The 12788-nt window shown below is 41.3% G+C and overlaps 1 protein-coding gene across 10 annotated transcripts in view; it reads right to left on the minus strand.

Annotated features, from left to right (window-relative positions):
* Positions 1 to 12788, minus strand: part of C2CD5 (C2 calcium dependent domain containing 5) — a 99684-nt gene that overhangs the window by 78731 nt on the left and 8165 nt on the right. For all 10 annotated transcript variants that reach the window (XM_066633307.1, XM_066633306.1, XM_066633305.1 and 7 more), the window contains exons 2-5: positions 12578 to 12664; positions 9335 to 9506; positions 6307 to 6402; positions 6029 to 6184 (exon numbers count right to left, since the gene is read on the minus strand). In XM_066633307.1, coding sequence (XP_066489404.1) covers positions 6029 to 6184; positions 6307 to 6402; positions 9335 to 9506; positions 12578 to 12664 — 511 coding nt within the window. The remainder of the gene's footprint in view (positions 1 to 6028; positions 6185 to 6306; positions 6403 to 9334; positions 9507 to 12577; positions 12665 to 12788) is intronic.

Below are 12788 nucleotides of genomic sequence, written 5' to 3' on the forward strand. Positions count from 1 at the left end.
CTTATTAGTAGGGCCATGGGAAAATGTGAACCCCCTATGATATTCAGCATGGTGTTCCTTGTCAATTGTCAAAAAACCGATGGTATATCTTGACAATTTGAGCACCTTGTCAGGGTGCCATGAGATGAAAAGGTTGAAAATAACTGTTTTAAACTATCACGTACAGTAAAACCTATTTTACAACAACACCTCCTCAGGTTCGCCAATGGGGACTACGTTAAGGACAAGGTGTTTGTGCCACCCCTGCCCCGAGATTTAATGGAACATTTATACCCCACCTTTCTCAGTGGGCGCCCAAGGCAGCTCACACAAAACACAGAATGAGTCATAATGGTCTCTGGGATTTTGCCAAGCCATATCACCGTAACAGTAAGGAATACAGAGACACAGCATATGGTGACAGAAAGAGAAAATCTCCAAGTTCTGTGTGTGCGCACACCAGAGAATCGGTGCATCCTTGGCTGGTAGGGAGAGTTCAGGTGCAGAGTAGGCTTGCTGCATTTTGGAGTAAGTGAAAACTGAGTATTACTGCAGTTCAATGGCACTTTCATGCTCCACGTCCTCCTGGGATACCACTGGCATTCCTGGCCCTTCTGCCACCCTGGGGCCAGAAACACAAATGCCCACCCAGACCTGGAAGTAACTGTGGTGATTTGATTACATCACCCCAATTACTTCCAGCATGCTCAGAGTGGTCTGCACTGCTCTAAGAAGTGTTTCTGGCCCCAGGGTGGCAGAAGGGCCAGGAATGCCAGTGGTACTGCACTGCCCACTTTTTTTTTTTTTTTTGCTTTTTTAAAAATAAAGCAAAGGAAACCAGCAGTCACTCCGAGTGGCCACACGTTTATTTCATTTCTTTAAAAGAAAAAGCAAAAAACAAACAAACAAGTAGCACACTCAGAGCCACCCACTTTTCTCACCCTTTTTTAAAAAAAACCATTGGGCAGGGGTGGGCGCAAGCCAAAATGGAAGTAAAAACAGCAGAAAAGCAGTTTCATTCTGAGCCATTGCTTAACTGCAAAGGGGAAATGGAGAAACTGCCACATCATGGGGGGCAGTGAATGGCAGCGGCACCTCTCAGTCATGCCACCTGGAAGCACTTGCACCTGCTGACGACACCTCCTCAGGTTTGCCAATGGGGACTACGTTAAGGACAAGGTGTTTGTGCTACCCCTGCCCCGAGATTTAATGGAACTGAAAAAATGGATTACCACAGCTTTCACTCAGGTGGACCAAGCAACGCTGGAGTGAATATGGGCCAAGTTGGATTACAGGATAGAGATGTGTTGTATCATGAAGGACAGGACAGATCCAGCATTTGTAAGGTCTGTAAAAAACTATGAACATTTCTCTTTCTATTATCATTAACTATTTTACCCTATCCCTTCCCATTACAATGTAGTGGTACACTAAAATCCCAGAGATTATTATGACTCACCTTGTATACATAAACAAGAAAAAGAGCAACAAAATTAAACAGTTAAAAACAGCAGGAATAAATAACACAGAATCATAATACTAGCATTATCAGTAAAAAGAATAAAAATTGTAAAGTAACATTTTTGCTGCCATTTTATAGTGCAAGAAAAATAATAAACACTAAACAACAAAATAGCAGAAAAATAGGTAGAATGCACACATACTGTTGGATTCTGCACTAATTGCAGGTTCCAGACAATCTTCAAGGTCAGCCCCATGTAGATTGTGTTGCAGTAATCCAACCAGGGTGTCACCAACTTGCGGATGACTATGGTCTGATCAGACTAACGCAGGAACAGGCGCAATAGGCACAGAAACAAAAGCTGGGCAAAACCCTTCCAGCCAGAGCCACCACAGTGGACAGAGATTCCAGTTAAATGAGTGCTACTTACAGAAGCATTGGTTAAGCAAGCCCTCCAGCCCTCTCCCCACATTTATTTATTTATTTAGCGTATGGCATATAAGACATGGACTTATATATCAGTTAGACTAGATCAAATGTTAATGTCCAGTTTATGCAGCCATTCAAGGACAGAGTAACCTTCAAAGAAAAAGTCAGACCATGGGCCAGTATATGCCCTCAGTTTGCAGCCAGACACAATGTGGTACATGGTTTGGTGGGAGAACCTGCAATCACACTGAGGGGTAGATACTAGCCCCCATTTAAACATTGTGTCCTGACAAACACCATGTAGGGTACAGATCCTACGCTGGCAAGGCAAGTCGAAACCTGGCACCTTAAGTGTAGGATCGTCTATATATCTACTTGGATCGTGCACGTACTTGGATCGTGCAGACCTGGCCATGGTGATCCATGCCACAGTGACATCGAGGTTAGATTATTGTAACGCGCTCTATGTGGGGCAGCCCTTGAAGACGGTTTGGAAACTGCAACTAGTGCAGAATGCGGCGGCCCGTGTATTTACTGGAGGTAGGCGGTTTGACTCTGTCAGTCCGCTTCTCCAGTGGTTGCACTGGTTGCCCTTTCGTTTCTGGGCCCAATTCAAGGTGCTGATTTTGACCTTTAAAGCCCTATACTGCTCTGGGCCAGGGTATCTTAGAGATCGCCTACTCCCATACAATCCGGCTTGTCCTCTTAGGTCATCAGAGAAGGCCTTTTTACAAGTGCCGCCACCTAGGGAGGTACGTGGGGCGGCGGCAAGAAATAGGGCCTTCTCAGTAGTGGCACCAACGCTATGGAATTCCCTTCCCCTTGACTTAAGAATGGCTCTGTCACCTAGGCCCAGCCCGGGTGGCCTGGAATTCCTCAGGAACAGGGGTCTCCTCAGGGGTAGGGACCACCTCGAGAGTAAGACCTAAGCACTGTCAGGACTGCGGTCCCAGGCAAGACACCTCCCTGGGAGTAGGACCTAGTGCCTCCTGGGAGCAGCCAGCAGGCAGAAGGGGTGGGGCTGGCCCAGCCCAAGGCTGGCTTCATAAGGAGGCTGGACAGCCTAGAGAGAGGTCACTTCTCTCCAGCTGGGAGCAGGGTCGAAGGGAAGGCCAGAGGGGGTAGCCACCCTGGCCTTATGCAGGCGATCCAGGCCCTGAAGGGAACTTTGCTTACCTCGGCCCTGGAGAGAGGGGCCGGGGGCTGGGAACTCCCTGAACCTAGGCCCGCCTGGGCCCCGGGGGTGACAGCAGGAGAGGTAAGGTTGCAGAACCAAGAACCCGGTACCAACTACCTCCATTGGAGACCAGCTGATCGAGGGGCAAGCCCGGAGGTACCGGGGGCCCTCCTGAGGACAGCTAAGCTGACCCCAGACAATAGCACTGCAGCCCTCGGGAACCCATACCCCTGGCCGACAGGTACCAGCCAGAGAGCTCTGCCTGAAACCTCAAGGGGTCGGGAAGGAGCAGGGAACGAGCCTATCGTGCATCGACACCACTAGTCTAAGGCAATGGGGCCTATAACATAAAAGGCACCATGAATGTAAAGAGTTTGACGCGAGTAAACCTTCTGTGTAAAACAGCTGTGTCTGCCTCCCGTCCTTCTTTCCTCTGACGACCAACTTGCCTCGACAGGGTAAGCTCCCCGCGCTCGGTCACACACCAAGGGGCGGGGTCTCCACCCGCCATGGACATTACAGGCTCCCTCTCTTCAGACTTTTCAGTGAGGCCTGAAGGCCCTTCTGTTTAAACAAGCCTTCTGAGTTTTTGGCCTTTTTAACATCTTTTCAACATTTTTTAATATTTTTTAAATACTTGGTTACAGGCCTGATTCTTTTATGATTTGCTGCTCTATGCTCTTTTTACCTGACTACTTTTTATCTTACTGTTTTTATGATATGTGTTAATATGCTTTTATTTGTTTTTAAATTATGTTTTTAATCTGTTTTAACCTGTTGTAAGCCGCCTTGAGTCCCTTCAGGGAGAAAGGTGGGGTAAAAATAAAGTTGTTAATAATAATAATAATATATCTACCCATTTCTGGGCATTCGACTACCCATTTAGCTTTCCATTGGGAATTGATGTTAAAACTGTTGTGCAGATATTGTGTGAGCGGCAGAGAAGCCTTCCTGAATTTGAGCCTGCCAATTGATAGATGAGGAAGATTGGCATGCACTGGTAAAAGTGGGTTGTTGGTGATTTTTCTGTATTCTTTCACTAAAGCCTCTTGTCTCCATAGGGCTGGTGGTGCTATGTGGCTCAAAACGAGGGCAACATGACAAATCTCCTCTGCCTTCCATCACTTCACCTACCTTCCTCATAAAGGCCCACTGAGCAAGTACTGTATATGTGTGTAAATCTAATACTGTGCGGTGCACAGGTTTGCAAATACAGGTCCACCTACATTATGCGCTGATTCGGAACCCGCAGATTCCTCTATTCCCCTGGAGGGCTTCCTTGGGCCTCAGGATGCCTTATAAGGCATAAAAACGTCAGTTCCAGTTTTCCGACAGAAACTGGAAGTAGCTCTCCCCCTCCGAAATGCCATTCTGAAGCACACAGAGGCAGCCGGTAGTCACACATTGCCTCTGCAGGCCTCAGAAGACTCTCCAAACCAGACTGAAGCTCAGCGCCAGTCAGATTTGGACGGTGGGGGGGGGGGTCACAAACCACAGGTTTAAATACCCATGTTTTTCCTTATTCTTAGGGGTTCCAGGAACCAAACCGCCGCTGACAACACAGGCCCACTGTACATAGATAGGCCTCAATAGGAACTGGACCTCTCTATTCCTAGAGAGCCCTCAGGAAGGAAGGAAGGTGGAGGGCCACCACAAAGGGACCCCTGTCAGGAAAATGAGGAAACAGAGGGAGCCTTGTTGGGGAAGGGCTTGTAAAAGCTGTGTTAACTAGCATGATTAAGTTACCAGCAACCTCTCTCCACATGCATGGCAGACAACACAACTTTTATGACACTGAACATGCATTTAAGATTAAAACAGTACTAGGCTATGAAAAACATTATAAAAATAGATATCACAATGATACTAGCTACAGTCCTATATTTACTTGAGAGTATGCCCCCCAAAATAAATTGGGACTTCTGAACAAACACGCATTAGATTGTGCTAATAGTCATTGCCAAAAACACCTCAACATATAGTTTAGAAATAAAAATAGCGTATGTAAAAAACGAAACAAGAAATCTCTAGGGATCAGTGTTAATAGAAGGCCACTGGGACCATAAAGTCACTGAGCAAGAAATCACAAGAGTTTTCCTGCAGGTTTGTAAATTATATTTGTTGCTACTTTCTATGGAGGACTGGATATTATTGCCCTTGCATGACTGCATCATAGCAAGGTTTTCACAGACAAAGTAGAGTGCCAGGAATTCCTGAAAATAAGACCATTCCACTTACCAAGTCTAATCAAAATGCAGAGTACATTAACTGTATATTTTTAAGTGCTGGAGCTGCTGCCACTATTGACATTACAATTATACATAAAAATAAGAATATGTATTTTTTCATATAGTTTATCACTAAGCAAGTAATTGAGATCAGTTCTTCATATATTCAGTGTCTAAATGTATCATTCTGCTAAATTCTTTCTGCGAGTTCAGCAATTCAAGATGACCTTTGAAATTCCAACCTGCCAAAGAATACGTGGATGCTTTTTTTATGTAAGCTACAGTTCAGAACAGACCAGAAATTGCCACACCAAGTTATAATAATTACATCCATTTGTAAATTATTGTTAGATCAAGTTATAAGTTAACAGATGAAATGCTTACCAGTTTCCTTTTTTCTCTCTTTTGGAAAACTGTTAGTTCTCCATGAAATTATCATTCCATAGGTCACACTGCTTCTACTGCATCTACCATAACCCAAACACCACAAAATACTGTTTTTTTCTGACTATATTTTCAAATGTTTTCATGTAGTGGTATCCTAGAATATATTCAATTTGCCTACAGTAGCCATACACATTTTGCAAGCCTGTAAAGTCAAGTAAGAGAAATAATATATTTAAAAATAAAATGCCTCTATTAAAGAAACCTCACCATGACACGCCAAAAATTAAGATCCATGTATGTACATGCCCTTTTTAAAAAAAAAAAAAAGATAAAGAAGAAGAAGTAGTTAACTGATATTATAAGTACCTGACATTAATGAAATAAGCCTCTGCCTGGCTTCATTTGATGCCCTTGGTGTACGGATTCTGTCTATCCACTGATATTCTGGATCTTCATTAACCACCAGCTCTTCAACAAACCCATGAATTATTACAGCCTTATAGCACTTTGGAATAGACGTAGCTGTTAAAACACAAGAACAATGTTAAATAGAATTCTACAGCTGCAAGTAATTTTAAACTATTTAGGTGTACAACACCAGTTTCCACATTTAAGAGGACTTCTCAAAATATTTTTAAACTCACTGCAAAAAAATTTTACTCCACAAGATGACTGTCTAAAACGATTCAAGTCATTGAAGAGGTCTACTTTCACCACTACATTGATCTCTCCACGTATACCTGTGTGTAAAAAAAGTAAGAAGGTGAGAATGTGCATCAGAACAGAAACGTAAACCAAATATTTAATTATTTGCTCTTCTAGAATTTGCCAACCAGAACGCTAATATTCAATGTTGCTGAGCTTCTAGCAGTAAAAATACACTAAAAAGTTAATTTTATCCATTTCTGCAAACACAAGCACAGAACAAAGATTATATTAAAAGCATGATACAGCCAATAGCTCCTTGCATAACTGGATCCATAGCAGTGGCGTAGCTAAGGAGGTTCAGCGGGTAGCAACTGCACTGGGCAACAAGCTTTAGGGAGGCAACAAGCTGAGCTTAACACTAGTGGTCAAAATTGTGAAAACCTTGGTATGTACAAATAATACCATTATGTTATATATCATTGGAAAGGTTATTTAATGCAGAATGCAATGAAACAAACTGCATTGGAATATCTGTATTCTATCAAACATTATTGCCAATTAACCAGAAAATGAAAACAACTGCCTTATGGAACAAAAAGTGGATTTTTTAAAACTCAGAACTGACCTATGAGACTTATTGTTCTGAGAGCCAAGGAGATGTTATTAAATAAAATAAATAAATTAAATAAATTCCAGAGCCTCTATCTTCCATCAGGAACCGCAAAAGAAAAACAGGAGGCAGTAGTGGCAGCAGCTAAAGAGAGGTACAGTACAGTACTGCTTTGTGACTGTAGCACAGGAAAAAAGTTGGTCCTACTAGCACAGGGGCTACTGTGAAAAAAGGAGGAAGTAGGTTTTTTATCTTAAGAACTGCATGTCTTTCCAATTTCTGGACATTGTAGAAGATTACAACCACTGGTTTTCCTCTCAGCATCTGGCATTTAGAAACGTAATGACTCTGAACATGGAGGCTACATTTATGTCTCCTAGTTCATAATGTTGATAGCTTGATCTTCTCTTTTTAAAAAAAATCTGTGCTAATGGACACCATCATGTTGCACACCACATTAAAGCCTGTGTCATGGATAGTGTTTATATTGCATTACTAGCAAGATAAAAAGTTAGTAAATTTAAATCATTTGGAAAGCACTATCCTGGAAAGATGAACCACCATCAATCTGAAACAGAGAAGCTGGAAAGTATACCCTGAATATAGCTAAAATTATCTAGTTGTAAGACAACCTCCATAGTCATTCCCCATCTGCAAGAGCAGCATTAAGACCTAGTGTCACGTAGAACCTACTGTTCCAGTACATCCATCATGAGTCTATGAACTGTCCCTTGAAACATGAGAATGTTAGTAGGTTCATCAGGAAGCTGGCTGTGGGACAACACCCTTAATGACCCTGAGTCCTTTGCTGTATTCATTGGAAGAATACATGCTGTACTCATTCATCCTATAACTTAGGTCTGTCTTATGATATGAAAAAAGTGACTTCCAAAAATAATTTTTTTGAAAGCAAGTACTTGGAAAAGTCCAACATAAGACTACATTTTTTCCAGATCATTTTAAGAATATTTTTGAGAGTGACCACACAAAGCATGTTTAGTAGAATTCTTTAGGGCTGTGCCTGAAGTTTCATTTATGATATTTTCCACCCCAATATGTTATAGTTCAGGACCATAATTTTATGGAAAGAAAATTAACTGCACAAATACAAACAGAACTTTCCTGAAAACACCAATTTTGGAATCACATACAGACACCTTTGCTTTATGCAGGGGGTGAAGCTTTTGAAAAGCTGAATGTAACACAAAGACATGTAAACTAAGAATAGTTCTACCATAAAAATGTAAAAGGTACACAGATTAGGGAACATCAATGCTATTTGTGCATTGAATCAATAGAGGGGGAAAGGAGCACACCTGCACACCAGCCAACAGACAGCACCTCACACGTGGGGCACATTCCTATTTGTGCAGAAATGCAGTGCACAAGACCAGCAAACTGAACATAGCCTTGGACAAGGCATTATAGGCATCCATACACACAAAAGCTTGCACTGGCCAGATAGTCCCACAAAAAAGTCTTGCACAGGATGCAGACTCTGTGCACAAAGCCTTGAACAAGAAAGAGCTACAAGGCTCAGTCAGGCAACAAACTACAACCCACAGCATCAAAAGCAGGGCTTAATCCTCATTTTTGGCCCCACTATCCCCTCCCACCATTGCCTGAACAGTTGCAAATGGAGCATGCACAACTGTCTCAAGAGTTCAACAAAGGGAAGCAAGGCAGGCCGGCTGCCTAGAAGCGGCCCCTTTCCCAGTCTTCCCTCTACTCCAATGGTTCTTACATATTTGGCACCAGGACCCACCGGGACAGATTGAGAATCTGTCGGGACCCACCAGAAGTAATGTCATGACCAGAAGTGACATCATCAAGCAGGAAAATTTTTAACTATCCTAGGCTGCAATCCTACCCACACTTACCCAGGAGTAAGTTTCCTTTACTAGCATTGTTAAAAGAATATATATAGTAGTTTGTTAAAAGTACAGGTCTATAACATTTCCCCAAATGCAGTCACATATTACGGTAGCATCAAGTCTAATACATTAAAAATAAAATATTGAAATGAATGGGGACCCGCCTGAAATTGTCTTGCGACCCACCTAGTGAGTTCCAACCCACAGTTTGAGAAACACTGCTCTACTCTAAGACACACTTCCCGTCTAACATGCAGGAGTGTGTTGGAAGCATACATTATTTCAAAAATTTTCAAGTGTAAATTTGGTTAATTAGTTAAATGAGCCTGTTATTCCAAAAACATCTAAATCAAAAACTTGGTAAAATCAGAGGTAGCTGTAGTTAGAAATCAGACTCAAAAAAAACTTAAGAACAGCTGAGTCTCAGGCTATGTCAAAATTATTTATACTGTATATTTCAGCAGTGAAGCTGATCTACTTCAATTTCTCTAAAAAAATTGTCTAAGAAACATGTGTTTTAAAAGAAACCAAAGATCTCACCATGTATTGTGTCATAAATTGGAAACCATCCAGAGATCCCTGGAGCTGCTTCACTGTAAAGAAGAGGATCAATATCAATGTACACTTTGCCAATAGCATCATTAGCACTGTAGGTATCATGATCAAGAACAGTAATCTGTAGGGGTTCATCTTGTAGATCTTCATCATCTACCTAGAAAATTAAATAACAGTATGACATCTCAACATTTAACAAGGCAGAATTTGCATTAACAAAACTTTCTTTCATTCAAAACTCAAGTTTGTGCGCTACATAGTAAAATTGCAAAGGATCACTATGGAATCAGTTGTTTCCCCAAAACTACCATAGATACTCTTCTATTAAGATGAGATGAGAAGATGAAGATGAGAAATTTCTGCCAATAAATCAAGTGTAAATCACCCTAATTACAGGTCACTCAGGTCAGGGCTGTTCAGGCACACTGCCTGTTAGTTGGGGAGAGCAGAGAACAATGAAGAGATAATTAGAGGGCTATTTGTTTCCAGGGCAACAAGGCTGAAAGCTGCAGCCAAAGTTAACCATTTCAGTTCTCCTGAGACAAAGGTAAGCCAAGGTTCAAGGCTTCCATTTACATCAAGCAAGCCTTGTTCTCTTTGGCAGGATCACACCCCACCCTTTTGCACTATTTTGCAAATGTTTGGTCTGGTTTTTAATACACCAGGATGTAATCCGCATTTCCATCTGAGACAAAAGTTCCAGGGTACACTTCAGTACACCATTACTTAAGAATAACACCAATGGAAAGCAATGGGTCTACTTCTGAGTAAATCAGGTTGCAACTGTGTAGCTGTGCACACACTCCTTTCTTGTTGATTGTCTCTCTGCTGTGAACTGAATTGCACACTCCCAGTTATGTGTTATATGTTGTGTTAAGCCCTATACTCTACATATATCATACGACAGGCACCTTAAAGAAGGAGCTGATTAATGGTTCTACCACTATGTTTACAGTGCACTTACTCTGACAGTGTTTACAAAAAGCTTGTGAAGATTAAAATTTTAAAAGTTAATGAATAAAAATGTATTTTATGATCTTTTACTATATTTTTTAATAAATTAGAAACTGCACAGCTCATAGGTAACAATTACTGGTAGGTTATTTTTCAGGATCTGGCCTCGGATAAAAACCAGACAAACTATAGTCAGACACCCCCCTAAGTTTTAAATCCCCCTGACTTATCTAAGAGTATAGAAAATTGCATGATTTTTCCTCACAACCTGCCCTCAACTTATCTGCGAGTTCGACTCATGCTCAAGTGTCTGCGGTGACCAGTCCCACGTTGTTAAGTGGTATCTACACCATATTACCAGAACACATACATGAAATTAGTGCAACTTCATCAATAGATACTAATCTCTCTTCTTCCCTAGTCTTTACAAACTTGTTTCCCTATGCATTTATACATTCCCTACAATAAAATAATGCATTTCACAAATCTGCACAAATAGCTGGCCAAAATGTGAGGTCATTAGGATGCTGTCTATTCTCTTCAGCACAATTCTACACTTAATTACTCAGAAGCAAGCCTTACTATGACTGATAGGGTTTACTCTCAGATAAGTATGCATAAGATTGCAGCCTTGGTTCCTAATCTCATGCTATGTCTCTGCATGGGGTCAAGGACAATTACCTGCTACAATTCCAAGTTAGGATCTGTGGAGGGAGGGAGAGATGTCCCCAATGGTTGAATGGGTGAAGCCCACCACAACTGCAGCTACCACCTGTTCCTGCCCACCAGTCCCATTCCCCAACTCCAAATTTGGGAGGGGGAGCATATTTATGGCACTGAGTCACCTTGGCTGTCCAGCTTCAGAAAGATGAATCCCTTCTCCTTCTCCAGCCTGGAGTTAAAGAAGTAGGCAAAAATCTTCCCTATAGTGTGCTATGTCCTCCAAAGGCCAGCAGAACTTCAGGGATAATCCCACCCAACTTCTAGTACCAAGATGGAGAAAGAGGATGTTGCTTCTCTTATTTCCACCACAGGGCAGTGGAAAACCCCCTTACCACTATGATAATTACAAAAGTACAGACCACTGCCCACGTCAATTCTGCAACATTCCCAAGATGCTGCAATCAAAATAAAATATGAAATATTTTAGCAGATGTCTATTTTTCATAATTTTTATCATAAAATTTAGATTGTGTGTCCAGAGAACGCCATATAGTTATTTCATTCCACATGAATGAAATGAGCCATTTAGTTATTTGATTTTTCTCTGTAAACCACTTTGTGAACTTTTAGTTGAAAAGCGGTATATAAATACTGTTAATAATAATAATAATAATAATAATAATAATAATAATAATAATGAATCTCTTATGAAGTGTCATGATGATATAATATACACAGCAGATAAAAATCAAATTTAAGTTATCCTCGTATTATAAATGCCTCTATGTCATTTGAGAAAAAAACAGATAGCACTTTATTGGGAAATTTGCATTAGAGACATCACTTAAGCAAAGTTATTCCAGAATATTTTATTATTTCTGAAACTGAATTCACAGGGCTCTCATTAGAGTTAAGAGTTAGAAAAAAGGAAACAGTATTTTCAAGAGCTCCCACCACTCTTCCATTTTCATAACAGGTTTTTAAACGAAACAATCAAATTTTTACAAATACCATTTTCATCTAAGCCAGAGCCATACAAACTACACCTCGGGGGCCAAATCCAGCATTTGCACAGATCCATCCACCCGGTGAGCACACCTTTTGGTTCAGCTTGGGCACTACACAAAGTCCTCCTCTTTCAGAGGACAGACAGACTGTGGGCAGTCGCATCTGTCCAGACGTTCTGTCACATGGCCTTCTGGGACGCCAGGCAGACAACACGATGCCCAGAGAGTCCCTGCAAAGAGGACTTTGCACAGTGCCCAAGTGGAACGCTCAGATGCAGTCCAGTTGGGGACCGCATTCGGGATGCACAGCAGGTACAAGTTTGAGTACCGCTGATTACTTAACAGAACATACAATTAGGAAATTACTACCTAATACTACCTAATTAAACTACGTGTTTAATTAATGCTTAAACACATAACATTACATATAAAAAAGCACAACTCAATTCTTTGGGCTTAGGCTACAATCCTATCCACACTTACCTAGGAGTAACCCCCATTGAGTATAAAGGGACTTACTTCTGAATAGACATGCATAGGCTTGGGCAGTCAGTAATCATGTCCTTGACTACAATGCATCTGGTGCTGTTTTTGGAACACTTACCTCAAATTTAAACCATTCTGAGTTCCACTGAGGATTGAGAGATTTGGGATACACGTCAGTCTTAAATGTTGTGTTTCCAAACTTGACCTGAAAGTAGCAAACATTACAAATTGAAGCAGAATCTTATTCACCATCTTATGCCAAGGTTAGTTCCAAACTAAAGCCAAAGTTATTTTCCAATATTTATTCAAACTAACTCTGTGTGATTACA

Source organism: Tiliqua scincoides, chromosome 7 (genome assembly GCF_035046505.1).
Source record: "Tiliqua scincoides isolate rTilSci1 chromosome 7, rTilSci1.hap2, whole genome shotgun sequence".
Taxonomy (NCBI): domain Eukaryota; kingdom Metazoa; phylum Chordata; class Lepidosauria; order Squamata; family Scincidae; genus Tiliqua; species Tiliqua scincoides.